General features: G+C 48.9%; 7 protein-coding genes across 7 annotated transcripts; 4 read left to right on the forward strand and 3 right to left on the reverse strand.

Moving 5' to 3' along the window:
* The first annotated feature begins 4397 nt into the window (after positions 1–4397).
* Positions 4398–7820, forward strand: F4807DRAFT_330159 (uncharacterized protein). The gene has a single exon (XM_047995266.1). It carries the CDS (start codon positions 4774–4776, stop codon positions 7726–7728), a length of 2955 nt encoding a protein of 984 aa, XP_047849003.1. The 5' UTR covers positions 4398–4773; the 3' UTR covers positions 7729–7820.
* Positions 7821–8420: 600 nt separating this feature from the next.
* On the forward strand, positions 8421–9866 carry F4807DRAFT_330150 (DNA glycosylase). The gene has a single exon (XM_047995265.1). The coding sequence runs from the start codon at positions 8514–8516 to the stop codon at positions 9825–9827; it is 1314 nt and encodes a 437-aa protein (XP_047849004.1). The 5' UTR covers positions 8421–8513; the 3' UTR covers positions 9828–9866.
* A 189-nt stretch (positions 9867–10055) lies between these two features.
* Positions 10056–13535, forward strand: F4807DRAFT_330194 (uncharacterized protein). The gene has a single exon (XM_047995267.1). It carries the CDS (start codon positions 10615–10617, stop codon positions 13501–13503), a length of 2889 nt encoding a protein of 962 aa, XP_047849005.1. The 5' UTR covers positions 10056–10614; the 3' UTR covers positions 13504–13535.
* A 283-nt stretch (positions 13536–13818) lies between these two features.
* F4807DRAFT_330226 (Batten's disease protein Cln3) lies at positions 13819–15454 on the reverse strand. The gene is made up of 2 exons (XM_047995268.1): positions 15198–15454; positions 13819–15139 (listed from the first exon to the last, which is right to left on the reverse strand). Exons 1-2 carry the CDS (start codon positions 15334–15336, stop codon positions 13905–13907), a joined length of 1374 nt encoding a protein of 457 aa, XP_047849006.1. The 5' UTR covers positions 15337–15454; the 3' UTR covers positions 13819–13904.
* On the reverse strand, positions 15442–16997 carry F4807DRAFT_446891 (AAT-domain-containing protein). The gene is made up of 2 exons (XM_047999846.1): positions 16796–16997; positions 15442–16743 (listed from the first exon to the last, which is right to left on the reverse strand). Exons 1-2 carry the CDS (start codon positions 16829–16831, stop codon positions 15709–15711), a joined length of 1071 nt encoding a protein of 356 aa, XP_047849007.1. The 5' UTR covers positions 16832–16997; the 3' UTR covers positions 15442–15708.
* A 1034-nt stretch (positions 16998–18031) lies between these two features.
* F4807DRAFT_454620 (uncharacterized protein) lies at positions 18032–21212 on the forward strand (the record flags this gene model as incomplete). The annotated part of the gene is made up of 7 exons (XM_048000602.1): positions 18032–18656; positions 18720–19119; positions 19179–19370; positions 19971–20293; positions 20462–20753; position 20907; positions 21003–21212. The coding sequence occupies 7 exons, from the start codon at positions 18032–18034 to the stop codon at positions 21210–21212; spliced, it is 2043 nt and encodes a 680-aa protein (XP_047849008.1).
* A 5863-nt stretch (positions 21213–27075) lies between these two features.
* Positions 27076–27576, reverse strand: F4807DRAFT_465609 (uncharacterized protein; the record flags this gene model as incomplete). The annotated part of the gene is made up of 3 exons (XM_048002297.1): positions 27076–27263; positions 27322–27423; positions 27516–27576. 3 exons carry the CDS (start codon positions 27574–27576, stop codon positions 27076–27078), a joined length of 351 nt encoding a protein of 116 aa, XP_047849009.1.
* Between the last annotated feature and the right edge of the window lie 387 nt (positions 27577–27963).

Raw genomic sequence — 27963 nt, forward strand, 5'->3', positions numbered from 1 at the left:
TCCCTATCTGAACATTGCTAGGTACCGAAACTTGTTGGACAGGATATATCGTAATGCTCTCCGGGTTTTCAAATACACCTTGAGCCGTACGCGAACCCTCCATACCTGCTACAGTACCGTGTAGAAATATGAAGCTGAAGTTGTATGTACATACCTACCTCCAAGTAACGACGGTTGCGTCCCTCTATTATGTTATCTCGATCCCAGGAATCACGATATCAGTTGGGCGAAAGACTAGAGCTATAAAATCGCCATACTAGTTATACCTATCTATTAGTTGTTTTGGTTACCACTCGTTGAAATCCAATATGGTGGTTAAGCGGTGGGTTTCTTTATCATGGAACGCAACGTATGGATGAGATATCATTTTGCTGCTATGCTATGTAGCACCTAACGTAGCTAGAAACAAAATAGACCACCCAGAGATAGCCTCTATCTCATCGTATTATCCTGTAAGGCATATATTTCAAAAGACTAATGGCCATTTGGCTCTTCCTATCGGAGCGGGAGGGAAACAAGGGATGTGATCTGGTGCACTTCACCCTTATCAGGCCGGAAACTGTGCCGTTTGCTTTTTTAATTCAGCAGCATCAACTGCGATTAATTGGCTTATCCACCGAACCATAGGGAACATCCAGCAGCTATGAACTTGATAGAGGACGTCCTATAATTGGTCCTATGTAGGATGAGTACGCGATAGGAAAAGGGATCGGGATATGTGTTCAAATCCTAACATACCTCATTTCCCAATAACTTCAAATATAACGCGCCAACCAAGTATATGCCTAGGTGATCTTATTCGATAAACATCTCTATCAAAGTGAAGCTAGAAACGGGGCAAATAGGATGTCGACGCCACAACTGTCACTGGTACGTACTAAGCCAAGGGATGGCACCGGGAGAGGCATTGGTTTGTGCACCTAAGCGTTTAGCTCGGTGAGGTTCATGTGAAGCAAGATAATCAATATACAGGTTATCATATCTGTCATTCGTGTTTGAGTGGTTATGCCTAGGTGGTAGGCAGGTAGTCTCCCGTATACTTCATGACCGGTCTTCATGATCCTGCACACACTACCAACAGATCGAATGAATACCTACCTAGGTACGTGAATGAGATGCAACAAGAAAGCTGCCACGTCGCCCTGCAGATATTGCAACACCTCTTCAAAATCTTATTCTCGAGCCACCACTATGCATATGGACAAGAATGGATGATATGTTGTTCAAGTACGACTCACCTATGCTCGACTCGTCCAGTCTCCAAGGGATGAATCGTGTCGTTACGGATTATCTTCCTAAGCCGAACTCAGCCGGCCGAGCTCGTATAAAACAACTTGGCTCTCGTTCGCTGAGCCGATTCGTGCAATTACCGCCGTCGATAAAGTGAATTGACTTAGACGCCTGTCGCGCCTTGCGTGGCACAACAGCATCTCGTATATAGGGTAGGATTTCAGTCCGCAAGAAAAGAGACGAGTTGCTTGCATATATTATATGGCCAGTGATGTGCCGCGCCTGTCATATGACATATATGAGTAGGTAGTTATTCGGGGTTCTTGACAACTGAAAAGTCTTAGTAATGCAGAATGATCTAAGTGAATTCATGAGCTCATCATTCTATAGTGAAGATAGGTTCACGCATACTGCAGGCTGTCAAACATACTTATATTACATTATATGCGCGAAAACAGCTGGTACAGGCAAAGCAGAGTTAAAACTGCTTCTGATATGCATCCAAGAATCACCTCCAATTTGCGGGCATCGTTGTCTAGGACCTCGGAAATCTCTGTTTAAGGTCATACAACATGAGTACCTACTACCTCTTTAAGTGGCCACACTCGATCATTGAGTCTATTATAGAATCCAATGAGTTGTCCCAATGGGCCAATACGTATCAACTGATATGCCGTTAGTCAGTGAGAAGAAATCCAATGACCGAGGATGAATTTGTAACTCATTAGCTAAATCTTGAAAGTGAGGTTGAACCTTTCAAGGGTATCCTTTCTTGCGGCTCGGCTAGTCTCCGTCCTTATTGTTTCAACTACGTAGTTAGTGTAGTACATATCGCGAAGATAGTTTACTAGAAGACGAGACTAGATGCCCAACTTAGAAGTGTAGGTAGTTAAGTGGGTAAATTTGACGTATTTTAAGGGTCCGTCAGCTTCATTTCAACGGCGTTGGGCATGAACGAGTCGAAAATGAGAAAATATCAGACTCGCTTAATTAACGGCTGCCAAGGGTAAGACGCACAATATTTTAAGTATACATAATTACATAGGTAGGTATCTAGATGAATATTATTTATATTTCTACTGTGTATAATTCTGGTGGCTGGGAAATATAGTGCGCTGAGGCGATGGCGTCGTCGATGACGAAATCTGAAATATCTAGATAGACACAAACCGCCACCAGTTCGAGAGAGCCAAGGCCAATGCTATTCTGGTATCGCGGGGATGCAGAATTGGACTGTTTGTGATCTCTCCTTATTGTTCCAGCACGTAGGATCTCCTCAAGATCTTCTGAAGAATATGCATCGATTTGACAAGCCTACCCGGTGTTCTTTACTTATCGTCCACCCCAACCCCAGCTCGCCTTGTTCGCGGGCTGTGCCTGTCTGGCCTGTCTTTTCACAAACGCTAGAAGATTGGCACTGGACCTAGGCCGTCGTGAGCCAATGGCATCGAGCGTCACGGCATGGATAGGCTAGGAAAGAAATCAAAAGCCCCCTGTAGCACTGCAACTGTCAGAAACGATCACTTTGAAACATGCCTGTAGAAACGACAGCCCCGACCAATCGCTGTATTTCCCAGCATCGTGGAAGCCTGGTCTAGCTTGGTCCGGCTCACGCGGGCTGCAACCGAAAACGGGTCAGAGCTTTCTGCCAGGGCTGGCTGATCAGGAACTGCTTTTAGTACTGGTACTTTTGCGCTGAATGAAGTAATTAATATTAGATGTGCACAGAACATGAGAAGGGGATTTCCGTGGCAGCAAATCACATCCTCATAAAGCTTTCTTACAATTTAATAGGTTCAGCCATTATCTAAAACTTCCCACTCTGAAAGAATCAGTGGACATTGGAAGGCTGGTAGCATGTGTGTCTTTGTGTCTTCGAAATTGAAACATGAGAATGCCGTACTCATATTAATAAACCCCAAGATTATTCGAAGACTGTTAGAAATGTACGGACAACCACGTAGATATCGGTACTCTTTCGAACATGACATTCATCCATCTCTTGAACCCATCATATTCCACTTAGCAGTCAATTTTAAGGGGTCAGCTTCGACGAAGTTAGATATGAAATATAAAATGCTACCTTAACATCCATTATTGAAGTACTTGTACTCCGCTATTAACTAGCACATCACAGTTATGAACGATGTCCCTTGTTCCTGGCAAGTACTTGTGGGCTTCTGCGGGCTCTAGTTCCTTATTCAGCATCCCTGTCATGCAGGTTCCCCTTAAACACATTTAGTTCTTAGAACCCGACGTGAAGGGACCAACAGGGGGCTTGGAATACCTAAAAGTAAGACCCATTCATAACGCGGCACTCAGAATTCCAGCCTTCCAGCGTAGAAGGAACCAAGGAACCAAGGAACCAGGGAGATGAGGCAGGAGTCTCCCTTGTTGGAAATCCCTATCGATTAACTTCGCGTGGAGCGATCAAGTACGAAACTAGTGTACCATCATACCATTTTGTATGTACGGAATATGCTTTGCTTTCTCTTTCCAAATTCCCACATCCACGATTTCACGATTCTACCATCCTATCATCGTGGGCTCATCGTCACCTCCTATAACTCCCGGGGCGATATGTATAATATCAGCCTCTAACCTTGACTTCCTCCCTGATCCTCTCTCACCCTACGGATACCATCGTGGATCCCATTGCCGGGACTACACACCGTCCAGTACCTACTGTTTTCTCTATTCCGTACGGTGCCACCACCTTCCAAGCCTCAAACGCTCTTCCCTTTCTTTCCTGCATACCTGTAGTGAGCCAATCATGGGTAGATCTTCCTAAGACACGACCACATATCTTCCCATATACACCAGTGTAACAACAAATCCCAAACCCCCCTCTTTCTTCTAATTATTGCAAACACTTGTAGATTGAAGGGTATTGAGGGTATTACTAAGTAGTACACTCTGATCCCCGAGTCGAAGTAGTCTCTGGTGTTCTTAGGACTCGCAGACCGAAAGTCGTGTTCTGGAAAAGGAACCGAGACGCGACATCCATCTTCACATCCATGACTTAGAACATATCCCATCATCAATACTATCATTTAACACCCAGCTTCGCGATACAATACGAACTCGCTGGCCAGCCAACGATAAAGTGGTCGCAGCGGACCTGGTCATAGACCGTTGTCTTAAGACGCTCAAGCCGTCGGACCACTCGAATACCGATGACGCCTCTCATTCCAGGCCTCTGAGCGCCGCAATCTTCGCTATTCCTCCCCTCTCGATATCAAAATTTTTGATCGCTCGAGAAAAACACCAACCACAGGTTCTCTGTCTACATCAAGCTACCTATATACCTACCTCCTCGTCCCATTGCTTCATTATTCCGCTGGGACTCACGCCTCCTTACCCTAAGGACTTCCAATATCAATACCGTCATTAACTTCAGACTCGTTTGCTTTTCTCAACAAGCCGAATCGGACGAACAAATTCTAATTAGCAAAACCGAAGACCCTCTGCTTTCTCTATTCCCTGGTTGGCGGATATTACCTCGAGATACCATAATTATATTTATAACGAATTCGTATCACTATGGACAGCCCCGGAGGACAAGAGCCACGCGAGCGCTCTTATCGTCGAGCTCCTTCACGAGCTAGCACGGCCAGTGCCGCGCACAGCCAGATGACATCGCATAGCACAAACAGCTCCTCTTCTCGACTACGAGAATCAACCCATGCCGCTCCGCATACATCACATAGATATCACCATTCTAGCTGCAGCGATAGCCCGGTAGGAGGTCACCAGCCTATCTCGCGCATGTCGAGCAAGCCTAGCGATGAGTTTAGGAAATCAGCAATGTCCACCTCGGCTTTGCTGCAGGAAAAATTGCAGCAGGCGAGGAATGAGATGCAGGCTGCTAAACTAGGCGGTGATCTAGTGCCTAGAAATGGTGATGTTAAAGACCAGGATGTGCCGAACTCGCCCATTAAGAGTGCTACCGCCGTAGGACGACGACAACAGATGCCGGATTTTAGCTATGAGCCTCCCGACGCCGCAGGGATGGGGGCCAGACAGATGGAACAGGTAGGATGCGCCCATCACTATTCCCACTCCGGCACATTAATGAGCCCAGCTGACTTGGATATGGAGACACTGTCGACGCTGCACAAGCAGAACTTCGACCTTAAGGTGGAAGTGTACCATAGGCGAGTAAAGCAGGTGGATCTTGAAGATAGGGTTGACCAGCTCGAATCGGAACGTGGCGATATGGAGAGTATTATCATGAAGCTCGAATCACGATGTGACGAGAAGGATAAGGTAATCGAGAAAATGGAAGGCGAACGGGCTAAGATGCTTCAAGATATGGTAGAGATGGAGAATGCCATTATGGAGGCCGTTAGGCATATTGTGGGATTAGAAGGCAGAATCGATGAGATGAACCGAGAAAGAGAGATGGTTAGGCAGGTCGAGACGGACGGAGCATACCGTCATCTGGCTTCGAATGGGAGACCGAACACCGGATCCGTAACGAATACCGCTCCTTCGACTTCTACGAATCTCGACATTCCCCTTATGGCCGGCGAAGGTGGCGGTCTCGGACGCGTGCCTAGCTTCCTTTCAGAGCACAGTCGTCAAACCGAGAATCTACGAAACGCCGTCTTGAAAGGTCGAAGCAGCGTGATGCATTTGCGCAAGGTATCCGAGTCAGATGCCTCCTCCCCTAGTGAGATTAACCGTATCGCTAGTCCTAGCTTCAGTGTGCTTAGCGAGAGTTCCTTCGTTAGTATATACGGCCCGAAGGAGGCACAAGACAAGGAAAGCTCGCAGCCGTCGAATCCTGTGGTGGGAATGGACGGCAGCCACGTCGACCGTTCCCCAACGCCGACGATGAAGAACCCGAATCAGGAGGGCCATAACGGAGGTGCTAGGCTATCGACGAAGATGCAATCCCTCAATAACGTGCTTGATATGACTTCGCCCTTACAGAAGATCACAAGACTTGAGGGCCAGATGGCGGTGACCGATGATACCTCGAGGCAACATATGCCTAATCGTAGTCGAGGCATCGTAACCCCTACACCCGCCAAACCTTTGACGAATCCGCCGCAAAAGACCAAATCCAAGCAGGAAAAGAGAGAAGCCCTGCAGAAGGTTCTCACGAACTACCCTACGCATAGGGATTTCTCCAATCCTCAGGCCTTCCCTCCTACTCCTGATACGGTGTCCTCGTCAACGCTCCGAAAGCACCAGAACCTCACTAGTTCTCAAGATAGTCTTTCAAGGCCGACGGGAATTATTCCGGGCGAGGCTCTCGTACCCGTCCACGAGAGAATCGGAGCGGCTAGAGAGTCGGCTTACCAGACTTCCTACAACCAGCAAGCGCCCGCGACGTCTTTCTCCGGCCGCAGGCAAATCCCAATGCCGTTGATGGGCAATAATCCGTTCTCCGACCTTGGTCAACTTGCGCGATCTCTCCCGCCCCGCCCTCACTCGTCAGCCGAGACGACAAGCTCTCGCGCGAGGGCCAACAGCTTCGAATCAGACTCGGATTCGGATGGCGGAGCAGATGCGCGCTCTGAGGCGCCTACGGTCGATTATTGGTTGCGAGAAAGCATGAGGCCTAACAAGCAACATGAAAGCGGCCGCTCGACATCTCCTGATCTATTTTCTTTCCCGGCCGATGCGAGAGGCTGGGAAACGGACGTGATATTCGGGGCTTTGAGAGGTAACGGCTATCTTGGTTCACCGGTATCAGCACTGAAGCGCGATCCCCTCGATGAGATGGCTAGCTCGCTGCGAACGCCACAGGCAGAAGTGTTTGATCCTCATCTGTCAGGCCAAGCACCTCCCACACCTGATCGGCGATCGAGCCTACATGCGCGTACCGGTAGCGCAAGCGCGGCGATTTCGACCGGCGGGAAATTTAGGAAGAGCCTCGCCAAGGGTCCGGGCATGGGTTGGATGGATGGAAAGGGCAGAAGCAACAGTATCGACGCTGCAGCTCAAGCGCAATCTAACAATGCATACGCCCAACAACAGGAGGCGACACCGCCTGGAAAACGCAACCCCTATCCACCGCTCTCTGGACAGACGCCTCAAAGACGTGGTTTAGGTCTCAACTCGCTATTCAGACGATCCGGCTCAGAGAGCTACAGCGTCCCCTCTAGCGCAACCGAGGCGAACTTTCCTATCCCTAATGCAGGGCCAGCTCAGCCGGTGTTATCATCACTACCTCCGGGGATGAAGCTCGGTGGGCCTGCTGGAAGGAGTAGTGTTCCTCCACCATCGACGATGCCGTGGCGGCCGCCTGGCGTGGTAGAAGACGATTTTAAGAGTGCGACGCCTCCCCCCATCATGCGTAACCGTGGAATGTCGCTCATATCCGGATCTGGCTTTGGCGGTGCCGAGTTACCACACGTAGTGACATCGCAACACCAGAACCAGATGAGCGATATGCCGTCTCCTTCTTCGCCTACAACGGTGATGCCGGCGCCCAAGAGAAAGTGGTTAGGCTTAGGAAAGATGGGAGGCCTGAAAAAGAGTTAGGGAAACTCATGCCCCCTTTCAAAACAATACGCGTACGAAAAGAAGGCGATAGACAGTCCGGACGTGCGCAAGCACTAAAAATCGTGAACTGTCATTAACATAACCCCCGTAACCCGGTTGTATTATAAGCTATGGACGTGTAACAATATTGGTAGGGTTACCGGTTACTTGGAGGGTTTGTGGTCATGGCATTGGCGTTATTGGACCTTGTTGGAATGGGTGGGATCACTGGAATGGCTGGAATGGCCAAACTTATCGGGACGGAATCACTACTACTGGAATCGTTACAATCGCTGGAGTTGCCGGAAAACAAAAAGTACTTATTGCTGGTTTATCAGAAGTGAATTAATTAGCTTTAAATTGAAGCTGTAATTTTAGTCGTATTCATTTGTTCGGTTGAAGTTGGTGAGGTTGGAATGTTGAAATGCATAGGTGCACATCTGTAGGCACAATTGTAGGTACATCGGCGTAGACATGTATAGGTACTTTGGTACCCGGAGGAAATAAATAGGGGTAGCTACTTAGGTACCTAGCTAGCCCTGTAGCCGAGATCGATGACAACCTAGACCGCTGTAGTTCCCTGGCTCGGGTAGTCGTCATCCTTTTTTACATCACCACTTTCATCTCTCACTTCATCTAAACACATTTTCAAAAACGCAACTTCACTAGTGTCATAATTTTTTTTCTTCCTTCTAAATTGCTTAGTCATCGTTCATGTAAACCTACACCGTATATCTGGAATATGTGAATACTGTACAGTAACTACTTCCTAAATATCCGCAGCCATGGCTAAGGCCCGCGTCAAGGTCGACGCGGATGACGTAGCTCAACCTCGCGCATCTCTCCGACGCAGCACGCGGAATAGTAGCAAAGGCGGAGGGGATGTACTTATCAAGCACGAAGATATTCCAGCAACAACGCTGGTTGCGCCGGTGCGCCGGAGTAAGCGGCCCAGATCTGCTGAGGATGAGACCGTGAAAGCTGAGCCTCCAACCAAGATCGCGAAGAGGTCGTCCTCCTCTTCACCCTCTGCTTCTCCCGTCTCATCGCGGGTTAAAGTTCAAACCGAGGCACCTAGCCCGAAAAAGAAGCATGCTAGAAGCGTAAAAGCGGAAAAAGGGGCCGGCGGCAAAGAGAACAACAACAACAACAGCAGTGACAAAGCAGCAGATCTCCGAGCGAAGAAGCTCAAATCGTACACGCAGTTCGCGAACAAATCGCCCTTCCCGGACTTCGCGCGCCCGTCGCCCGAGGAATGCGAGCGCGCGTACGGGGTCCTGGCCGCGCTGCACGGGGAGCGGCGACGGCCGGAAAAAGTCGTCAGCGCGCCGGCGGACCGCGCGGGGTGCGGCGACGCGCCGAGCGTGCTGGACGCGCTCGTGCGCACTATCTTGTCGCAGAACACGAGTAACCGGAACAGCACGCGCGCGAAGCTCGACATGGACGCCGTGTACGGCGGCGGCGAGTCCGAGGAGCGGTGGGAGCGGATCGCGGCCGGTGGGGCGGCGAAGCTGGAGAAGGCTATTGCGAGGGGTGGGTTGGGAGGCGTGAAGAGTCGCGCTATTGTTGAGATCTTGAGGCAGGTTAGGGAGAGGTATGGGAAGTACTCGCTTGATCACCTGCTGTTAAGGACTACTGAGGCGGAGGAGGAGGGTGGTGGTGATGAGGAGGCTATGCGCGAACTTATCTCGTTTAAGGGCGTGGGACCTAAGACGGCGAGCTGTGTGCTGTTGTTCTGCGTCGGCAGGGATTCATTCGCCGTCGATACGCATGTGCACCGGCTTACGGGGATGCTGGGGTGGCGGCCGGCGACGGCGAGCCGCGACGAGACGTTCGCGCATCTCGATGTTAGGATCCCGGATCAGCTCAAGTACGGGCTGCATGTGCTGTTCGTCGAGCACGGGCGCAAGTGTCCCGAGTGTAAGGCTGGCGGGAAAGTGCTTGGGAAGTGTGAGCTTAGGAAGGCGTTTAAGCGCGGGAAAGTCAAGGTCGAGGGTCAGATGGAGGAGGGAGAGGTGGACCGGGTTAAGAAGGAGGAGGAAGAGGCAGAGGAAGAAGAGGAAGAAAAAGGAGCGAAGCTTGAGTCGACTACGGAGTGAATTGGCGATGGATGTAAACATAGACTGTACTTATATGTTCATGGGTTTGGGCCAAGCTGCTATGTACTTTCTATGGCAGCTACTTTCCATGACGGAGCGCGCTGGGTCGAGATTGGTTGGCCACGGCTCTACAAGCTTCTTGTGAATATACATGATGGACATAATCGAGATTACAGAATTCTAGAATTCTATCATATATGATAGGAGATACATGTGGTGTGACGCTGTCCCACACCTTCCCATACAATCCCGGTTTCGATAAGTGAATAAGATCGCGGGCGTAGATCAGATCTCCGCGACCGTTGGAAGTCACAGTATTCCCCAGTATCCAGACCCCGATTCCCCGCCTTACAGAGTGTGAATCGTCGGTGTCTTCGGCGCAGGTTCCCGCGGTCAAATCGTGAAGTACACAGTACCTAAGTATATTGATTATCTGTTACGAGTAACTTCAAGATATTTTTCAGCTTTTTATCCAATATTTTCATTTAATCACAATCATTTCAATTCTGGAAGTCTCGAGATAGTGGGCGTCATAGTGATCAAGTCAGCAGGGTCGGTGATGTAATGATGACCTCTACCCCTTTTCGGCTTGCACCAAAAAGGTCATTTTCGATGTTATCATGTTTATCGAATGACGTGAAGAATAGCATCGCCCTGTTATTTTCCTATTTTCCTAATTTCTTGCTATGTATACCACCTACTCACAAATTATTCCTAACTAAAACGATAATCAATTTCAAATGACCTCTACAAATTTCGCCCACTTTTTCCACCCATTCGCATTTGGATGGATTCTTCCAGAGAGGCTCAGCAACAGCCTGATGATTTGGGCCCTTTAGCACAGCAGTCATGGAGACCGCATCTTCCTCACCATTTCCTCCAGCCCGGCTCCGTAGCTAACACTAGCCCCACCGAATTCGCTCACACGATACCACTTCAGGGTCCGCATACTGGCCTGAATAATCTCGCTTCCGCCGCAGCTATCTCCGATTCCTACAATGTGCTGCCGTCTCAGACATCGCCACCGAGTCAAGGTGGTCCGTCTGCCTTCATAACTAACGAAAGCCTCGCAGCCGGGACCTCGGCCGCGTCTGCGCAACAAAGAGAGCAACTCAAAGCCAGGCGTCGCGTTCCGACCTCTCAGCGGAAGAGAACCCAGGTTAGCTGTGATGCCTGTAAAACTCGAAGGTGCAAATGCGTACGTCTACAACCTGTCCCAAGAGCTGGTGGCGATGCGGCGCAACAGGATTATCAGCCTGCTTGTAAGTTATGTGTCGAGACCGGGATTCCGTGCGTGACAACGATGCCGCGGAAACAGCGGGTCTACGGCAGCGTCGAAAACTTGGATAAACGATACCGAGCCCTCGAGGCCTTGGTCTCTGGCCTGTTTCCGGATTTGAATCCTAGAGCCTCCGCAGACGAGTTGGTCGCTTTTGGGCGAGATAGGGCTATAGCCATGCCCGACTTTAGTGAATCATTCGACCGGCACCGAACTTCTTCGGTCGAGCCTTTTGTAAAGCCAGATACTACCAATCCCTCTCACCAAGTTGCAGATCAGCAGTGGAAGAAACCAGGGTCGGATTTGATCGTAGCAGGGACGGATGGCTATAAGACGATTTTACCTCCGTCCTATCTCATGAGACCCGCTCCCACAGCTCCGAGTACGCAAACCTCACCTGAGTCAGTTGCCGAAAGTGTGGGGGAACATAACGCTGAAAATACCGAGTTGATACTGGATGCAACTGGCCGGCCGCACTATATAGGACCATGTGGAAGCCTCGCCTATTTTGCGGAAATGCGCGAGATATTTGCACGCCAGATCAACAGGGTAAAGGGTCGTAATTTCTCGATGAGGGAAACAGGAACCCTTTTCAATAATAACCCATTAGCTGCCTCGCTGGGAGGGACTGGAGACCGTGGCCGAGCCAGCGGCTCGCCTTCTGGGCGACGTAGCTCTGGTTCGCCACATCATCGCATCCTAGACCATCTCGATGGAGATTCTCCCCCACGAATATGCGAAGATATGTTAAGAGATCATTTTGATGACCCCGAATTCTGGAGGTATCGCAAACGTGTATCTATGATACAACTGCCATCCAGAGAACGTACGGATACGTGTGTTAGGGCTTTCTTTCAACACGTCCACCCAAACTTCATCTTATTCCATCGGCTTACCTTTCAGCGAGCGTACGAGAAGATGTGGCGCTGCTGGGATGCGCATAGAAATTCGACACGGACCGATAGGGTCAAAGAATTCTCCGTCTCGGTAGGATGGCTCTGCTGTTTGTACATGATAATCATCCTAGGTTCCCGAGCATTACCGCAGAACGGCGATTCGCTTGAATTCCAAAGGAAATGGTTCGCGCAAGTCGACAGACTCCCGCCGCTCCTTGGCACCTCTAGCTTGCCGAATGTATGCGCATACATGCTCCTTTCGTTATATTTCCATAACACCAACGATCGAACTAGCGCGTGGACATTTCAAGGTGCGGCTTGCCGACTGGCAATAGCGCTCGGTATGCACCGCGAGAGTTCATCGGACCTCTTCGAGCCGGTCGAAAGGCAGCTTCGAAAGCGTGTATGGTGGACTCTGTACGGGTATGAGCAATTTCTGTGCTGCTCGTTAGGACGGCCTAGTGCGATCGACGATAGGGAGATGGATGTCGGAATTCCGGACGAAGAGTACTTGGACACCAATCTCTTACCCTCCCATTACGTGGAGCACGAGGCCCAGTTAAACATGCTCCTCGCAGCAGTGAGGCGCGGAATCTTTGACCCCAGCTACACCCCGGGGAAAATGTACGTGCGAGCCTTGGACTTTTTAGATGCCCTCTCGGGCTGGGAAGACACCCTCCCCAAAGGATTAACCCATCCAGCATTTACGGCATGCTTGGATGGCAATACCAACCAGCGACGAAGTTCCATGCTACTTCATGTCCAATATCACCACGCCCTGGCTTTCCTGACACGACCATTCCTCCTCGCCTTCATCAAATCTGCTTGTGGCGGAGAGCCCCTCGGACCGGATGCATCCAGGATAAGGGGTCTGAGCAAGGTCTGTCTAACTGCCGCCATGAGGTGCGGCGATCTCATCATCGAATTATGGCGTGCTGGCCAAATCAACGGAGTTACATGGATAGATATCTTCTTTGCGTATATGGCTAGTTTAGACATTACGCTCGCCTTACTTTCTCCCGAGTCATTATATCAGGACGAAGAGCACCCAGAGATCAGCAAGCCAGGGCTTATACAGCGTTACACCGCTGAAGAGATGAGGAACGAAGTCGCGCAGCTGTGCGAGGTGATGACGACGATCGAAGTCTGCGGGACGAATGCTCGGTTCGCCAAAGCAGCGTTCGAGTTTGCGAGCGCCCTCGGAATCATTCCCGTCGAGAAAACCCTCTCTTTGAATCTGCAGGTGTCCGACCCAAACCCAAAGGCGATCATTATGGCTCAGGATCCGAGCGAGAGAGATCGCACCGGTATGACCAGAGGCGACCAACCATTTACCCAGGGTCCTCAGCAAGCAACGGCGAATGTCGGACTGGACCAACACATGACTGGACTATCTAACTACCCTTACATGCTACCCGAGGTGAACCTTAACTTTCCAGCAGAGGGTTTTCACGATACTGCGACCGACGCGATGGGGAATGATTTGCAGTGGGATATGTAAGTCCACCAACGCGCTCCCGTGATATTATGACATCCTATGCCGAGCTTCTTAGTAAGGCGTCGATATTAATTAAACTGGCAGGATTTTACCACCCTCACAATGGAATGGTGGTGCTCTGAATATGGATTTGGATTGGGTTTGGCAGTGTCCCAACCAACGTTGGCACGGTAGTCATTTTGCCGAGCAATAGACCTTCGGATCTGTTGAGCAGAAGAGGTTTCGAAGATCATGAGGATGATGATGACGCTCTCCCAAAGAAGATATATTTATCCTACTAGACTTGTAACCAAAATCCGGAACCAAAACTACCTCTAACTCCCTAGAGCATGTATATGTAGATTAGATGTCCTACCTCGAATTAGGGATTTTATACCCAGACTACGTTTCTTCACTTGAATCTTCTAGCCGGCCTTGATCTTCCGGCACCAATCTCTTCCGTGACGAACCTGCCAGTCACAAAGTCGCACTTCCATAGCCATACTGACGAACCCGGCGACGCAAATACCACCGCTATCGCTGACGCTAGTTGCGCCGAGGCTGAACTCTCGCTCGGACATCGGTATATTTTCCATGATCTCGGCAAACGTGTTAACGTATACTGCACCGCCAAGGAGGCCTTCCCAAAATATTATAACAAACACGATATAGACGCTAGGGATAAATGGCAACAGCGCGTGTAGCGTTAGCAGCACTAGGTTACCAACTTGAAGAAAGGATGGGAAATATAGGTGCCGAATGCGCAAGAAGGCGATCGACGATCGAGAGACGAATACACCGAGCTGGTATAAAAACCCGTACATCGGGTAAAAATCACGGAACTCCTTGAAAGGGGTCGACTCTAGCGGAAATAACAAGGTCGGCGATACACCTTGGTTAATGGTATATTCGGCAACGTAGACCAATAGCAGCGGAAGCATATAAGGGAAAAACAACGACTTCGCACGTCGAACGTTCGTTCGGAACTTAGATGCGGCATCTCCGTGGCGGGCTGCGGAGGTAGACGCCGCACTCGGTCTAGGCGAGAGTAGGCTCGAAGTCGCGTTTACGGCGGGCACGTCTCCTTCGATATCGTCGTCCTCCCTAGACTCTTCGTCTAGCACGGGTCGATATTCTTTCGCATCCTTCCCTTCGCGAAGCGGTCCTCTAGGAAGTATGAGGAAGAAACTGATAAGCATTATCACGGGCAAGAACGCCGACGCCAGCAGACTGGTTCTGACGGTAAGGCCAATCCAGTCAGTGAACAGGACATAAAGCCCGGCACCGACAAGTCCGGCGGCGCCAGTACCGCTTCCCCACGCAGCAAGACTCATGTGGCCGTAATAATGTGTGAGGCCGAGGAAGCTAAGCTCGCCGGCGCCGCTCGATACGCTCGCGAGAACAACACCGGCCATCTTGGCACCGACGGATTTATCTGGCGGCGTAAGCGCGATCATGAACATGCCGAGCGACGAGGTTACTACGAAGGAAATTGTGCGTAGCCAGTAGGGGGCTTTATGTATGAAGTACGGCGCGGTTAACTTGGTGAGGAAGGAGGGGAGGACGTCGGCGAGCAGGACGAGACCTTTGGGCACGTCGGACCCGACGAGGTCTTGGGCCGCGGAGAGGACGATGACGTACAGGACATTGTTGATCAACCCTTGTATCCAGTTAGCATTTTAGAATGGCAACAAGCTACTGGTCCTCAAAGGACGTACCGAATAACCAGAAGGCGACCAGCACCGACGTGTCGGCATTTTGAAAGACGGAGGCGAACCTCGCCCGGTAAAGAGCCCAAGACGACGACGGCGAGCCAGGCATTGGTAAGAGACCTGAAGACGCCGGCGAACGACTCATAGTGGGTATATCATGGGATCTAATGTTATTTCTATCGCGAGGGTCGTCCGGACATCTGCTGGTCACATAATGAGGTGAATAGGATAAACGGTGAAGATTGAATGTTGTAATAAATTAAGAGAAAGATAAGCACACGAGCATCAGTATCAGATCCTTGCCTATTGACGTAGCCACTACATTTACACGCATATGCGCGTAAGTGCATTGTACGTAAGGAGTTTAGCTCCGGTTACCAGGTACGCGGGACGCTAAGGTGGGTTACATGATTTATCCAGGTGCTGGATATGTACATTCCCAAGCTTATGTACTTATCCATCCTTCTATCCATCTTTCTATCCGTCTTTCTATTCGTCTTCCTCATACATCTTCGATTTAATCTTTACGAAGCTTCAAGACCACCCGCTCGCTATATTCTGTTGGCCTGCCAAAAGTTACCTGAGCATTCCTGTCTGTCAGGTCCATGATGATATTGAATAGCGTCTCGGGCTTATTATCGCCTTCTTGTTTCCTGTTGATAGACGCCGGGTGTCCCTGACTATCTTTGAAGAGGTCAAATATCGTGTCCGGTGTAGGCTGCGAGAGGCTGGACGTGAGCTCTCGGATTCGCTCTAACCTAGTAGACGAGTCCGCCAACCAAGGGGGCTCGTCTATGTCGGGCTTGTCGAGAAGGAGGTGATTTGTATGACAAACACGGCCTTCTTCATCCATATGCAACTCTTTTACCCAGAGGCTCGTACACTCGAGGCCAGTCGATCCAGTCGGATCACCTACCAAGATGTGGCCTCCTCCAGCAACCCCGAAAGATTTGGTCAAATCTACGGCTTCCTCGCGGGACCTCGATTCTAATATGGTTCTTAGTGCGAAGTGAATTGGCAATTTGGTCCGATCAAGACCACGACATCGGATGGCGTTTAAGCAGCAGCCCACACCTTTCGAATTGAATCCAATTTTCCCGATAATGCCAGCCTCTGTAACCATGGCAATATCCGGGATGTCCGTACCCGGTTGTGATATGTAGCATACTACGAGGTTTTCTCCCTGTTCGACCCTCCAGTCCCAGTTCTGGCAGAGAAACGATTTCGACCCAGTTAGCCATCCTAAGCTCGTGCATCCGTCGCTAGGGACATCAGCCAGGCCCCTAGATTTGTCCGTGAAGAGACCAAAGGTAATCTCGGACCGCACATTCAATGCCAGAATATCTAGGAACGGTAGATTCGCCCCGTCGGCAATCCCTTCGATCTCGGCGATATAACGAGGTGCTATTCTCTTCAAGGGTTCGACGTATGTTGACGCTTCTCGAAGGACCTCTGCCCAGCTCATCGAACAAGACTCTCGGAATAGCTGTCCATAAAATTGGATAGAACGCTCTATTTTCTCCTTGGCTGCCTTGCCATGTGTAACCCCGATCTATTGGGGGCTTAGCGTGATTAGCCGACGAGGACAAAGGTAAGAGTCATACCTCGCGAGGCGTCCCATTGCATCGAATTTCGAGCATTGCGGTCACTTTTGAGGGTGCAATTTATTCCTTATATTTCTATGAGAAGAGAGGTCTATGGACTCATCACTTATCCATAAATTAGGCGACTAGAGTATATCCACTGTGAAGGTATAAAATAGTATTGGGTAGGTAGGGAGTACAAGAAGGGGATTCTTAACTAAGGAGCATCGTATCTCTCCGCACGAACAAGATATGGCTGGCGCGATACTCCGCATCTCTAGACATGACGATTTTCTATCCTTATCGATGCCCACCCCTACCAAGGTATGCACTTATAGGTGGTCACATCTTATTATTGCCTAAAGACGAATTCATTGAAGGAGCGAATTTCCATATCAGTTCTTGTCCCCAACTTCCAAGTTCTTTTTCTCGGGCCAGTATTCACTTTCCGGCTCTAAGAATGCTATGCTGATATAAATAGATTAAAACGACTCTTACTACAGGCACTAGCTTAGTACCTAGCTGTACCTAGGTACCTATGTCCTGACAGCGGGATGACATAGCCCCTGCTAGAGCAAAGCATCTTTTATTGGGGCATGACCGTTTAAGAACTCTAAGAGGGGAGAAAACATGCCGATCGCTCAGCTTTTCTTCTTATTTTTCTTCTTTCCACATCCTACTTGCGACGATGCCCAGGTCACGATTTCCAGCGCCAAGCTGTTAGAGACCAGTCGCGAGTGGCGCCAAAACATCGATGACTATATATTCCCTTGGCAGCTCTACAGGTAGGTAAGTAGGTAAGTAGGTAGGAAGGATGCTAAGGTAGGTACCAGTTGAGAGGTGTTGGACCGCAAGCGCTTGCACCGCCATCCCCTGTTCATTACCATAATCATTTACGTACGTTGTATCAGCGTCATACATGGCAGGGCGGAAAGTCCTAGGATGAGGCCAGCCGTAGCTGATGGGCAATCGCCCCTTGCCTCTGCGTCTGACCTCGGAGCCTTGCTGTTTCGGTCGCGATCCAGCACTTTTACATAGGTAATCTATTTATGAATAGAAATATAGCATACTATCCTCTTCGACATCAAAGTGCGCCTTCGATTTCTGACCGGTTCAAAACTCGTGGACACACTTCTATCGAATCACGCGCCGATCTCACAGAATCCTCCAACTCTGCCTCAGCCACCACCATCATCATCATTACCATCTAGGACTCACCTCATTAATAAAAGGCCTGCTGACGGACACTCGGTGAAAATGGCGACTCGTTACAAGTACACAGGCGCGACCGAAATGCAGGATCGCACGCGAAAAGAGCGTCGGTTCGACGAGACCGAGCACGACCTACCTAGTTTTTCCCCGTTCTCTTCGTCATTGGTCTCGATCGATAAAGCCTATGATCTTTTATCGTATCTCGGCAAGAACAATCCCTTTCCGCGCTCGATTACGGAAGGAGACACTCTCTGGCTACTCGACAACACCGCGTATCGCAATGAGCAAACGGGAAGGTGGGAAGCCGAATTCGTCTCGGCCGCTTTCTCTCAGCACTCTTCTTGCGCCGTCGTTGACGCCGTAAAAGCCGTAGCTGGAAAGATTGACCTGGATGAGAACGACCCAAGCTATCCCACCCTCGAAGGGCGCATTTGGCCGTTCTTACAGGATATCAGACCAGGCACTCAAGTCAAGGCGCTTCATAGGGGAAGCACCCCGCTAAAACTTGGCCCTGGCGGTAGGAATGGAATTAGTAGTGATGTCAAGGGACTCCCTCCCAGCAAGGGAGGCGAGCTTGCCCCTACATATGCCGAGGTCCCTGAGGGCACCAATGGCGTTCTGGAGATGAAGACGTTTTACGCTGAGCCGGAAGGTTGGGGCGTTATATCCGGTAAACTTTCATAAGCTAGGGTATCTTACCCACGAGAGCTGATGGGTCATTAACATGATGTAGATATCGATGATACGATCAAGGTTACTCAGACGAGCGACCCTATTGGCATACTACGAACGACCTTCCTCGAGAAGCCCGAGCCCATTGCCGGAATGCCCGAGTTGTACCAGTTCATCCAATCCCTCGTCAAGGAGAAATCACCATGGTTCTACCTGTCAGCATCGCCGTACAACCTATATCCTTTCCTACGCGACTTCCGCCAGCAGAATTATCCTCATGGTACCATTATCCTGCGTGACGCGAGCTGGATGAGCTTGCCGGGTTTATTGACGACGCTCACGCTCGGCACCGAAGACTACAAGGTTGGTCGCATGGAAAAGATCCATTCATGGCTTCCCAGGAGGAAGATGATCTGTATTGGCGACTCGACCCAGTCCGACCCCGAGGCTTATGGGGAGATGTAAGCAATCCCTTCGTCGAATAAAGTCAACTTATAATATTCACCTTAAGTCAAATTAGGTATCGAGCATACCCTGGCTGGGTAAAGGTAATCCTCATCCGTAAGGTAGAAGACATCGCAGCACTGGGAATCTCGGCCAAAAACGAGCCGGAGCGATTCGAGAAAGCTTTCGAGGGTGTCCCTCGCGAGATATGGCACGTTTTCACGGAACCGACTGAGTGCAACAAGTTCATTCAGGATGCGGTGTCCAGGTCTGAGGAATAATGTAGCACTTATCCAAGTATTTCACAGGCGCTTCCAGTCGCTTTTTTCATGATACCCCTATCCCCTGAGACCGATCAAGCTCTGGTAGTTCATCCCTTCCCCTTTACAGCAATTATTAAGTTGGCACTTGGAAAACTCTATTCGCGACCCCTGACCCTAAATAGGTACCTATTTAGCTAAGTAGTAGTAGATATTTACATACAAGCATCGAGTGTTTGGTAGTTGAGATGCATGCGATTATGACCAAATCAACGTTCTACATGTGCGCAAGTGTCTATAACGTCATACGACCCGATCGCACAACTTCCCCGCGCAGTTTATAGTATGAACCTAATGCAAGGCACCCATTCTATCCAATCCTCGACGTTACGGCTATGCCGGAGTCACCAATGCTACAACCTCAAAAGAACATATAAAATTCGTAGCTCGGAGCTTTCTTCTAGGCGCCTTCCTCGTCTCTTATCTCTAATGACTTTTCCAATTCGATTGATCAAACCCCAATTATTTTCCAGCGTAGCCTTAACGATCTGCCGGAGATCATATTCATTATCACCGAAATCATCTTCCATACAATATCTGATTTACAGCCCTGTTGGACGTCATCATTCCACTATGTCTGCTCCTAAGCGCCAAAAGTCATCCAAGGATGTGCCGTACGAACTTATTTACTGGCCCAGTATTCCGGGTCGTGGAGAGCACATCCGTCTGGCCTTGGAGGAAGCTGGAGCGACGTACACAGATACGGCACAGATGGAAAACGGTATAGACCAAGTCAACGCGCAGATTGACAGCGAAAATGTTGGCGACGACTTCAACCCGCCACCTTTCGCCCCGCCAATTCTTCGCCACGGAGACCTCCTCATCTCTCAAACTCCTAACATTTTATTGTACTTGGGGCCACGATTAGGATGTACGTAACTAATCAAAACGCCTCACAATCGTCATGCACATCTTTCTTTTTGCGGGGTTCAAACCTGAGGTTACGACCCCCTAACGGAACTCGGTTGAAAGCAATCATATACCATACCTAATCATGCGGTGCCCCGCGATTGCGAATAGCTACTGATTTCTGTCACAGTGGTGCCAAGTGATGATGACGAGGAACACCCGGATGCATTGTACAAGGTCAACGGGCTAGTCCTGACGGCGCTCGACGGCCTGAGCAATGAGGTACACGACTGCCATCATCCCATAGCCTCCGGCCTGTACTACGATGACCAGAAAGATGAGGCCAAGCGGAAAGCCAAGGACTTCGTAGATAACCGGCTACCTAAATTTCTAGGATACTTCGAGCGCGTATTGCAGGGCAAGGCCAGCGGAGAAGGCCCGTGGCTCTACGGCGGCCAATTGACTTATGCGGATTTAGGTATGTGACATCAGTAACTCTTGTTTGCCCTTTTTCATCCTGTCTTGGGAGCGGCAACTTCGCAGTCGAGTTTACTTCAGAGCCATTGCTCCTGAGACGCGCTTAACCTACCCAACCTTCTTCCTATAGGAATAAAAGTACTAACTTCTTGTTATAGCGTTGTTTCAGGTAGGCCCTTCGTTTCCTCCTACTCTTCTCCACTGAATGCGATTAATTATTCCTCTGCCTCGGAGGATGTACTAACAGACCATAGTGCCTCGACGGTACTAAATTCGCCTTCAGAAAGGCTATATCCGCCGCCGAGAAGTCGGGCAAATATGCGCACGTCTTCAAGTTATATAGTGCAGTTCAGGAGCGACCTAGGATCAAGGAATACTTGGCCAGCCAGAGAAGGCAGGACTACTCAATGGGAATCTATCGGTACTATGAAGAGTTGGACTTCGGCCCCGAAGGCCGTGACTAGGTGAACGAGAAAAACTATTCTTAAAGTAGAGCAGAAGAAATGGAAAAGGAATGGGAAAATCGATTGTTTCCTATCATTTCATTGGAACAACGTGCCCAGCGAGTCAATTTAAGACGTGTCTTCGTATACAAAAGCAGTTTCACCCCTGGAACGGCGTCGAAGTACACGATGGGCTCTCGATGATCTTCATGTAATGAAGGCTGAGGCTATCTATCATTTCGTAAATCTCGGCTCTTTGAGTTTGTTCGTTCTGTTGAGATCCTTGGATGAGTGTCTCATAAGCACCAACCTAAGCCTAAGCGTTCCAACATGCTCCTGGAAAGATGTCTACGCCGCCGAGCCGCTGAAAACGTACATACCAACTGCGTATTAATTTCCTGAAACTGGTCGAAGAACTAACATGTGCATAGATAACGGCACATTATTAGCCTAGTAGAGCCACGAAGAGTAGACCCATTTGGCAGATTGTTGGAACTGTTGGTATCTAACCGATCTCTTCAATTTATTCATATTATATGACAAGGCGTGTTTTATTAAGTTATTTACTTAGTAGAAGTACTGCCATTTCACGCCTGACCAGGTCGCGTCTCTTAGTCCCGCATAGAAGCGAACTGACAACCTCTAAGCTAGAACTGTGTCTACTCATTGATGGAATCGTCATTGTATATACTCCCATAGTAAACAGGCGTTTTCTTTTAGCGGGAATACTGTTCCGTGGGATAATTCTTGGTTAAGACTATTCGAAATGGTAGGCGTTAGCCTATACCAACTTGACAATGTTAAAACTAGATCTAAGAATGGTGTTCATTCCTCCCTTGTCCCCTACAAGGGTCACGAAGTTCAGATCACACCGCCATGTGGCGTGGCCTAATACTACCCGGCAAAGAGTGCCCAAGGGGGGGTATACTCAACCGCGGCTTCATCCAATTATATCGAGGTTTACCCCATGGAGTTTTCGTTCATCTAGCTTCGTCGAGATCTCGCGTACAAATCCGATCTAGAAATTGCTTTTGCTCGCTACACACGGAACGCTGAGATCCCGAATCGGTACACGACGATCGTTGGCTGTCGTCCGAGTGAGGTGGCTCAGGATCAAGATATCCATGCCCTACCTAACGAGGTGCCGACGCTTAGGCATGTAGTTGGGCTGATTCCCTGCTATAATAGCCAAGTACCCGGTTTGGTGTTGCATTTCAAAGGATTCCAACGGCGCGGCATATGCTGAACTGACGCTGTGACGAAAGTATGTAGGGGCTAATGTATGTCTAGGGCTTGGAAACCAAAACGCCATGCTACCTCAGGTAGCTGTCAACGGTGAGTGGAAGAGTATGGAAGAGTCACATAGGGTGTAAGCCGTCCTAGCTGTCTTAGATTCGGCTTTTAGGGAAGCTAAGAAATAAGCAGATTTCCCCTCTGAGCGCTGTGCATATTACTTCGAAAAAGAAAAGCTGTACCCCGCAGACAAGGTTGAGATCGACTAAGATCAACTTTGGGCTGACCCGTATCGTCGGGTCGGTCCGCGTTGGGGTGCATGGAAGTACATGGCTTGAGAGTGAAAACTCAAGCGCTTACGTTTGTCAAGGCGCTTGTTTCGATTAAATTAAAAATCAAGCCCCGGATTGCTCTCGTGTTTTGTAAGGATACACGAAATGTATACTGTGTAAAATGAGTGCCTTTTTTTTTTCCGTCTCTGCTTTTACTTTGTGAGATATCCTCGACCTCCAATCCATCCTACGAGAGCTAACGATTCTTCTCAAAAAGAAAAAGAAAAGTAGACTGTCGTACCATTTGATATGTGTACATAACCCTATCTTTCTTTTTTATGGCTGAAGCGAACTGAGGAGTTCCCGCTGTGTTACGAACTACCCAGAAATATCCCTAGGTCGAGTTCCTATCTGCCGAACGGTTCCACGATCAACTTGGGCGTCCAAGTCTTTCCCTGCCCCAGTTTAATAACCGATACATACCACGGTTGGTTCGATTGTAAGCATATCGTATAGCGGTCATACAAAGGAAGTAAATAAAACGCCGAATGTTGGTGACAGTTTTGAATACAAGGAATCGTCATGCATCTCGACTATTCATGATCCGGAGTAAGACACAAATACGTGGCAACGCAGCAGCTCACACGAGTTCACCAAATATAGTACACTTTCCATGTCAAATACGTATCTAGCTGCCCAAGGACCTACTGGGTATTCTTTGCGAAAGAATCACGTACTTGGGGGGAAGAGGCCCATGTCGAACTGTTTCCCGAGATTCCGAGCTCAGTTTAGTCTGTTCAAAATCGGGGCAAGTCACATGAGTTGAGCTTCATGCGGCCAAGGTGACAATAGGTGGGGGTAGCAAGTCACAGACTGGAGATCCGTTCATTTCCATGAGAGGTACAGGAGGTACACTACTTGAGCCAGTATCCGGTCCTGAGCTTGTAATGAGCCGAGAAAGGCTTCGAAGATCGCGCCGTGCTTCTCTCCACGCCCCACCCCCAATGCTCGTCTCGGTCGCTCGTGTTTCAAAATATAAACAGAGCTTCATAGAAGATAAGAGATACGTAAGCAACCAGCTGGGGCTTGCCATACTTCCCCAAGCACGTCGAACTCCTCTTAGATGTGCGTAGTGCCGCAAAAGTACGTGATACATATACTGTACGTAAAAGGATGCAGAAATATCAGCTCGTAATATCAGCTCGTATAGGTATGTCTAGCATGTCGAGCATTATAACTCGGGCGGTGTAGGATAATAAAATACTGTGTAAGAGCAACAATCCATACGTTACATCCTGACTCGAGGTACATGCAGCTGCAGCTCCTTGTATGAAACAAGCTTTCTGGTAAAACTGCCGGTAGTTTTTCCAATGCCTCTACATGAATAGGGTATTGCGTACTACATATGAAACATAGATACAAGCTGGTCAAAGCAACAGAACTCCTAAATTTTCCTAAAACATCGTAACCCTAGATAGGTATTTTTGTAGTTGGATCTCGGCTCGATTCATACCTCGGTGAGCAGGGTGAGTCGAAGTGGGAATTTTCGTCTTCTGCTACTTGGTGAATCCTCACCGAGTGGAGGCGGGGGTTGCTATGACCCTTCCTATCGCATATACCTACTCATAATAGTTGGTATATAACAATCAGTACATGTACATCTGTTGTTGACAGGTGTATGTACACAGTGCCGTAATCAACTTAAACATATCTGCGGAATAGATAATTACAGAATACATTTATAGGCGTTTGATAGGTAGATAGGTACCCCGTCAGCCTATAAATGCTAGGGGTCACATCTACATACTACTCTTTAATCTCACGGATCAAGGAAAAAGCAAGCCAACGCTGCTGAGCTTTAAGACACGGTGGAGAGGATGCAAGCTTATTCGGCGGCTAATGCCTATCCTAAAGTAACGTGTGGATGTGCAGCCCTGTTTAAGGCGGTTACATGGTACAACTTGAAGGATAACCCCTTGGCTATTCCCCCCCTTTCCCACGTGCTGCGGTGACACTGAGGGGAGACGAAAACCAAGGAAGCCCAAGCCCACAGGTCTAGAAATAGGAAGTTAAGTGGGGTTACTAATGCCATCTCGACCTGTCAAGCAGGGGTATCTCGCGGCAAGAAACGGTATAGCTCGCCTTGTAGGGCGGTAAAGAAAATTCAACGTCTCTTGACGAACTCTGGATAGACTCAAACAATGATCACTCAAGTAATATATATATACCGTTTTGACTGCCGACTTTCCGGGGTTCCCCTCTGTAATCTTACATCAGAATGCCGGAGTTTTTGACACATTGGCTACAAATGTATGGTAGGGCCTCGGAGTCAACAACCATCTAGATATGATCCCCCGATTGTAACGGTCTGCAGTCGTACCTAATCGGGTAGGTCACATTGACACCTTTGACGTCTCGTGGCATCCTAGGTGGAATAAGAGGGGATCTGCTCAGCCAAAATGCGCAGGGTGAAAGACTTCCTTTGCACCGATGATAGCACGCGGCATTCTAGCACTACCACAACCGCTACTACAACCAAGACATACATATGTACGCTATGAAGAACGTTAGACTACATGTTGCAGGTAAATTTGTTCTAGCTTGCGGAAGGTGTTCAAAGCGCTGCCCGGATATCTCTACTGGTCAAAGCCGAAGTAAATAAGAAATTGATAGACCGGGTCGCAAATTGCGAGGTTGCGTGACTCGAGCGTAATGCACGTAAAGTCGCATTGGTCCATCTGACGTAAGGAGAGTAGGAAAATATGTTCCTATAGCATACCGCCAAGGGGGATGTTTATTACTTAGTACATGATATCGTAGATACTGATATGCAAAGGTTGATCGGTCATCAAGGTTGTCGAGCGAGAAAAAGGATGACCGGGGAAAACGCGTTGTTTGATAATGGCCGAGATCGGGTGCGCTTCTCTCGGATAGGGGCAGGGTGTCACTGCAGAGATGGCGTGACGAATGATGGGAGCGATTAAGCCGGTAAGCTAGAGGATCACGCGCGATGTTGGAGCTACTCGGAAATCGATGTATCGCGGAATGGGATTCTCGGCCGACATAGTAGGTACCTACCTAATTATACTGTAGTATGTAAGGCATCTCTATCTATCTGCCTACTATTATGTAGGTATGATCTTACATAGTATTTGAGCAGCGCTACCGCTATCTCGAAGAAATCGCTCCAATGCGACACCTGAGATGTTATAGGAAACAAGGGTGGTGAGATAGTACATGTCGTGTATCACTACTTGAGCTATGGCACTCGCTCTCTATTGGTCTTATTTCCAACGCGCACAATAGTCAGATGCAATGTCGTAGTGGGAAAAAAAGCAACAGATATCGACGCTAATCTGATTACAATGGGAACTTGGCCTGATTGTATAATTTAAATAGACTTACAATACTTTGTTTGTCTTGTGTAGTGCCTGATGAACTGCACCCAATGAGCACTAATAGAAGCACAGTCTATCCAAGTTGATAGATTGCAAAGAGTTGCAAGTCACGATTAAAAAAGGGCGGCGTATTCGCGTCCCATCATCGGAAAGTAAATCAAGCTTCATATTTCAACCGTCATGGTCGTGTAGTAACATGATTCGTAGAGATTGCTTACAAGGCGTCGTCAGCTTATTTCGCTTCTCTCATGTATTGGAAATATTCCACATGCATGAATACTCGTCAGACAGTTCAAAGCTCGAAGTCAAGAGTAAGAAACCTTTCCATAGGTTGCCATCGCGAGTACCCCGGAATATATACCTTTAGTAGAGGCTGTGCGCTTTCATGTAGACCGGTCCCGAACGGCTAGGAAAAAGTGGGATTATCCGATTCTTGCAACTTAGAACAGGGGTCAAGTATGTCCCCTACTAACAGAATCAAGTTACCATACCGAAATCTTAGGTGCATTTCAGTAAGTTGAATCCGGGCTTCCTTCTGGCTTGTTAGTGACAAGCAACGATCCCTTGTCGCTGCCGTCTCGACGGCGCTCCCTTAACGATAACAGTATCTTCCAAGGTAGTCAACGATGCAATGATAAGTCATATCCTCTGGTGCTTTTTTATCCAAGTTAGGTATCTAGTCGTGCTAGAAAACCGTATTCCCAATACCCATCGCCGACATGGCGCCCCGACCATAAACCCCTACCCAAAACACCATACTCCAACCCTAGTAGCCCCTTTTCTTCGCCACGGGAATGTACTCTTCGAGGAGTGATGGAGCCTATGGGAAATCGTTTGCGCCATAGAACAGTCGAGCGACTCCGCATCGTCCCGAAGAGACACACCATCGACATAGTCCCTTAATATCCAAAACCCTTGCTCCCCTAGCACATGTAAAGTCGATTTTTGATTGTGACACCATTGAAACGATAAACCGAAGATTTAGACATAGGGCGTGGGCCTCTTGCTTCGTCTAATCATATGCTCCCATGCTGGAGGCGATCGAGGCCGACAATCGGCTAGAAGCTGCCTGTTAGCGACATGACATGTAAATAGCCAGGAAGAGTCTTCGTTGTGTGAGGAAAAGGAAACAAGCTCAAGAAGGATGACACCCATGTCAAGTCGCTCGGCTACGTTCACGGCAAGTTTGACACTGCAACCTTGACGAGAACGTAACACACAGCGGACATCTGGGGAGTCCTGGAGCGTCGATGACCACCAGAAGATAATCCTTGTAAAACCCGCTCGTGCTAAGGAAACGGGAGAGGCTTACAGCACAATTCATCATGCCTAATCAAAATGTCAGCAACCAACTAGGTATTGTAAAATAGGTACCCTACGCAAAGCAGGTTTGCTGCAAGGCTATATAGTACATACCTTACTTCCAGATGCGTCACATTGGGCGCGCAGACCTTGTTTGTCCTCTCGTATACTGAGCACCATCTTTGTACCACGAAGCGAAAATGTTGACAACAATATTCCACCTAGCAAAATGCAAAAGTCAGAAGAGTTCCCAGGTGCACAAACTCGACAGACGGTGAGAATATACCTGGGTATAATCACACATTGTCGAAGAGCTTCCGATGTCCTCCGCTAGGATACAAACGTGCCGAAGTGACACAGTCGAGACGAAGACGGGATATCCTGAGTTGTTATGAGAGTTACGCTCTTGACCCTTGCCGACTTTAGACCTAGAAGTCCGAGGAATGGGGCAGATTCGATCAGAGATAAAACAAGGCGTTCGATTTGCCGCGTAGTCAATAAAAATCTCGCATAGTAACTCGACGCACTTGAAATAACGTTGAACGAGGTTGAAGGTGGGCGGAAATA

Source organism: Annulohypoxylon truncatum, assembly GCF_022578515.1.
Source record: "Annulohypoxylon truncatum strain CBS 140777 unplaced genomic scaffold F4807scaffold_56, whole genome shotgun sequence".
Lineage (NCBI taxonomy): Eukaryota > Fungi > Ascomycota > Sordariomycetes > Xylariales > Hypoxylaceae > Annulohypoxylon > Annulohypoxylon truncatum.

Coding starts and splice junctions, on each gene's coding strand:
- F4807DRAFT_330159 (XM_047995266.1), top strand. CDS start 4,774: ATGGACAGCCCCGGAGGACAAGAGCCACGCGAGCGCTCTTATCGTCGA.
- F4807DRAFT_330150 (XM_047995265.1), top strand. CDS start 8,514: ATGGCTAAGGCCCGCGTCAAGGTCGACGCGGATGACGTAGCTCAACCT.
- F4807DRAFT_330194 (XM_047995267.1), top strand. CDS start 10,615: ATGGATTCTTCCAGAGAGGCTCAGCAACAGCCTGATGATTTGGGCCCT.
- F4807DRAFT_330226 (XM_047995268.1), bottom strand. CDS start 15,336: ATGAGTCGTTCGCCGGCGTCTTCAGGTCTCTTACCAATGCCTGGCTCG. Junction 15,140..15,197: donor GGTCGCCTTCTGGTTATTCG/GTACGTCCTTTG, acceptor ACTGGATACAAG/GGTTGATCAACAATGTCCTG.
- F4807DRAFT_446891 (XM_047999846.1), bottom strand. CDS start 16,831: ATGCTCGAAATTCGATGCAATGGGACGCCTCGCGAG. Junction 16,744..16,795: donor GCAATGGGACGCCTCGCGAG/GTATGACTCTTA, acceptor AGCCCCCAATAG/ATCGGGGTTACACATGGCAA.